This window comes from Arachis duranensis, chromosome 9 (assembly GCF_000817695.3).
Source record: "Arachis duranensis cultivar V14167 chromosome 9, aradu.V14167.gnm2.J7QH, whole genome shotgun sequence".
Classification (NCBI taxonomy): Eukaryota; Viridiplantae; Streptophyta; class Magnoliopsida; order Fabales; family Fabaceae; genus Arachis; species Arachis duranensis.
The window spans coordinates 94670211-94675128 of record NC_029780.3 but is presented as its reverse complement, the minus strand read 5'-3'; the positions used below and the strand labels follow the sequence as shown (position 1 = coordinate 94675128).

Below are 4918 nucleotides of genomic sequence, written 5' to 3'. Positions count from 1 at the left end.
ATTTAATATTTATATTTCTTAAATACTAATTAAAATTACTAAAAATAGTTAACTCTCAAAGTATTTTGGATATTTAATTATTTATTATTATATTAGTATAACTATTTTTATAATCATTGCATAAATAATTATTTACAAGTGGGTCAAAATTCAATTCTATATTTGTCTTCTACCACTTAAAAAAGCGAAAATATATTAATTTTTGTATAGAATTTACGTCATTGCAAAACATTAATATATGTTCACTTTTCTCTAAGATGTAGGAAGCAAACTCTTCTTATTAGAGATATATTTGAAAGATAAATTTACCATCATTTGCAAAATTTGAAAAGATTATTCTATCCTACAACTTGCATGCTTAAACAAAATTAAATATACTACACATTTTGTCGAATGAGTGTTGCGACGGTGTTCAAAATCAATGTCTAATTGTCAAAAAAGTTAGATAATTAATTTTTAATTTAAAAATATAAAATTAATAAATTTTAAATATTTAAAATTTATTATAAAAAATAAATTAACTAAAAAATAAACACCAAATAAAAAGACACTTAGAATTAACAATATCCAAGCCATGTCCTTGAAGGACAATATTCTACGGTGCGTATTGTGGTGACATTCGATATTTAGTGGCTACAATAATTAGCTTGGTTGCATCAATTTATAGCTTACACGTGTAGTAAAAGAAAGTGTTTTGAATTTGGGTTTGACATTGTTAATGACAGTAAAAATCTTAAGCAAACATGATAAACAACTATAACAACCCAAATAAATAATTTAAAATTTAAAAATAACAATTTAAGCAAATAATAATTTATAATTTATAATTTATAAATATAAATCTAAAAATTTCTAATGACGACACGTAAGCAAATCAAATTTGATTAATTTTAATATTTAATTATTTTATTAAAAATATATAAAATAATATATATATATATATAATAATTAATTTAAATACTAAATTTTCACCCTCGTTATGTTGGAGTAATTTTTATTTTATTATGAAATCATGCACGATTGCCATATATATATAGTGGCCAAACTAGAAGGTTTTGGTGCGAGTGTAACACAACCACTGAGTAAAAGTTAAATTAGCATTTTAATGATGAAATTCTTCTCCCCTTTAATCCTTTTCTTTGCATCTCTCTTGATTTGCTCATCAACCAGTAAGTTTCTTCTCTTCTCTTCCATATTATTATTGCTTTTTGCTCTTTTTGTATGAACTATGAATTAACAACTTGCAGCATGAATATATTATAATTCACACTTATTTATAGGTGGAAACCCAGGTGAAGTCGACTTCACGTGAAGTTGATACTGAGAGCCGTTAGATGATTTGACTGATTTAACTAAATTTTCATCTAACGACTCTCAGATATCAACTTCACGTGAAGTCGACTTCACTGAGTTTTCACCATATTTTTATGTCAGGCTTAGTCTTATAAGCCTAACCCATCTGCCATACCACCTAACCCGAATCTCTTCCCATATCGACTGAAACGAAGGTCTTCTGCGCCACTTTGATGCTCGACGAGATGAGCTTTGTGGCCAAATGCTACTCCGACGCTGCAGCCCCTTCCATATCTTGTCTAAGGCCAAAGATGATAAGCGGAATGCTGGTAACACGCCGCCGTTGCCGCTTATCGATACCTTGTCTATTCTCTTTGTCATGGTTGCGACGATGCTTGGTTGGACTTACCCACGCCTGGGCTTCACCACTGCCGCCGGAATAGACACCTGCCTTCACTTTTATACGCACTTTAACTTCTCCAAATCGGTTTTGGTTCTCGATGGTTGCCTCTGCATTCCTAAGCTTCCAACTCGGTATCCGTCACCACCACCTCAGCAGAGACGGTTGCTAAGATACCGGACCTAGTCCAGGTGTTGCTGATGCTACTGTTTGGCTGAGGTGTCTTCTAATTTTGTTGATACCGATCTCTTTCTCAATTGGAATTCAGTTGTATGATTCTTGACCAGAAAGGATGATTATCATTAAAATTAGAAAAATTTAGTGAACTTAAACACTACTTAAGACTGCTTGAGCAGAAGTCACTTGTCAACTTTCTATTAAGTGGTCAACGCCTAATCACCTGTAGCCACCAATAATGTGGCCACCAGAGACGTGGTCATATTCTACACGCATGAGGCCGAAATTGCAATGATAAGCAAGGGGCCTCCACTAATCTAGCATCGAAGAGTCGAACTGACGAGGAGACGTAAACCACGGTCAATGGCGCCTTTGAGGTTATGAACTATATGCGCTTTGGAACTTACATGTATTGGGACGGTTTGTTCATGGAGAATGATAGCTTGGAATGGGTGAAGCCGGAAATGACATGTACACATACAATTGTTTTGCTTGATTTTGATAGAGGTGGGATTAAACTTGTATCAAGATCTTAATTCGAGAAGTATATACGACTCCTATTAAAAAAGAGAACTCAATTCGAAATTTACTAAGTGTTTGTGTCAAAATATTATGTATGATAAAAAAGATATAAAATGTTATTGATACTAAGTTATATAGCAAATAATGTAAATAATTGTAACAAAAGAAAACACATAAAATAAATAAAAATTTTTAAAAAATAAATAATGAAATAAAAAAGTAAAATGTTTCAAGAAAAGAAGAATAAAATACTTGAAGAAACGAAGCTAATTGAAAATTGACTCCAAACCCACTTGCACTCTATGATTCTTTTTGACATTAATATGATTGGAATTTGCTCAATTTTAGTGTAATTATGAAGTGTTTAAATTGAAGTTTCTCTCTCTTTTATATATGCTTCTCCTATTTATAGATCATAATGATGGATTGCGAAATGTTTCTCTCTTTCCACGATTTAGCTTTTTTCCTTTTCTTTAGACTCTCACAACTCACGACCATAGTTGTCAGAACCGAACAGGTGATTGAACCGGTAAAGTTACTGGGTCACTGGATTACTGGTTCAATCGATGGGTCACTGATCGAACCGGTTAACCCGGTATAATTAAATAATTATGTAAAATTTAATTATTTTTTCTTTATTATAAGTACTTTTATTTTATTTTTATAAAAATAATTATCATTTTCAAATTTTAATACTTTATTAATTAATTTATATTTATTGTATTATTATATTATTATAAGTAAAAACTTACATACAGTTAATTTTCATATGAAGTTAATATTTAAAAATAGTTAGATAATTTGACAAGTTTAACTAAATATCATCTTACGATTTTCAACTATCAACTTCATATGAAGACAACTGCATGTGGGTCTTTACCTATTATTATATACTACAAGTATTTATTGAAAAAATAACATTAATAGATATCATATAATCATAATAAAATTTATAGTTAAATAAAATATAATTGATTTAAAAATTAGTGACTTTAAAATTAAAATTAATTGAATATAAGTAAAATAAAAAATTGCTATATGTATTATAATTTGAATATATGTTAGCAAGAAGCAATGTAGCTTGGTGGTATGATTGTCCACCTTGTAACCCTGGAGCGAGAAGTTCGAAAAACCACACAGCTTTGACACTTAGCACGCTGGAGCTTATGGAGAGTATGGTGGACTTGCAGAACCCAGATGCATCGTAGATTCGCCTTCAATTGCGACCAAACGGTTTGGTCTAGTCCGGTTTTTACCGGATTTTGTTGGTTTTGGCCGGTTCGTTACGGGTTCAACCGGTTTGTTCTGGTTCTCTGTCTTGAACAGTCCTAACCTTCGACCGGATCGGTATAGAGTCCGATTTACCGATTTTTCGGTCAAACCGGCCAGTCCGATCCGATTTTAATAACTATGCTCACGACCTTACTTTGACGGTGAAAAGTCTTATTCTCCAAACTGGACACCCCAAGTCTTTTCTTTTAACTTGGTCATCAAGCATTTACCCACGTTTTTTATTTTTACCATGTGTCAATGCATTAATTCACGTGTTGATAAAGCTCCGACTTAACACCATTCCTCGACTCATGTCACACAAGATATGATCGACATTCTATTTCAATCATGATCGAAGTGTATTTATTTGGTGAAATTTTTGTATCACTAGCAACATAAAACGATTAGGGAAGATACTCATGTCACACAAGATATGATCGACATTCTATTTCAATCATGATCGAAGTGTATTTATTTGGTGAAATTTTTGTATCACTAGCAACATAAAACGATTAGGGAAGATAAAAATAAAACCAACTTAGATTGGATGCATGGTCACCTTACTCATCGGTTTAACTAAATGTCGATATTCGATCTTGCTTTATGTATATAGCAATTTATTGGCAATAACAAACTCTTAAATAGAGTGTAAATTAGCAACATATTAATTTTTGATTGGTTGAGTTGGGAGATACTATGAACAACCAAAAACAAAGAAAAGATAGAAATATAATTTCTTTTTGAAAAAAGTTTAATATTCTCTTTAAATTTTTAATGATTTATTGTATTTAATACATTAGAAGTACATTAAAAATATATAAAAAATGTATTTTCAATCAACATTTTTCCTTTTTTATTTGTTAACCAATACATCAAACCCACAATTTTTAATGTATCTTTTTACTTATTTGAATACAGTTTGTCATTTAATTTCCCTGTGTACTTTTATAACTAAATTTGATTATGTAATATGTAGTTTCGCCGTTTGTGCTAAATTCAATAACATCTGTCATCTTGTATTTGATCATTCCTTTGCAAGGAACGAGTCACAAGTCATCGATCATATTGTTGAAGATGTATTGAAAAAGTTGGAATTAAGGTTTCCTAATGAGCTACAAGTTAACCTTGTTGGAATTGACAAAAGTTGCAAAGATGTGTCATTATTGCTATCAAAAAGTAAAAGCAAAAATGTGCATGTAATTGGAATTTGGGGCATGGGCGGAATAGGCAAAACAACCGTTGCAAAGGCTGTGT

The 4918-nt window shown here is 31.1% G+C and overlaps 1 protein-coding gene across 1 annotated transcript in view; it reads left to right on the top strand.

The window, feature by feature from the left end:
• The window catches only part of LOC107466258 (disease resistance protein RPV1-like), a 9153-nt gene that overhangs the window by 1922 nt on the left and 2313 nt on the right, over positions 1-4918 (top strand). Inside the window, 1 exon segment of the mRNA XM_052254334.1 lies at positions 4641-4914. Within this exon segment, the coding sequence (XP_052110294.1) occupies positions 4641-4914 (274 nt within the window).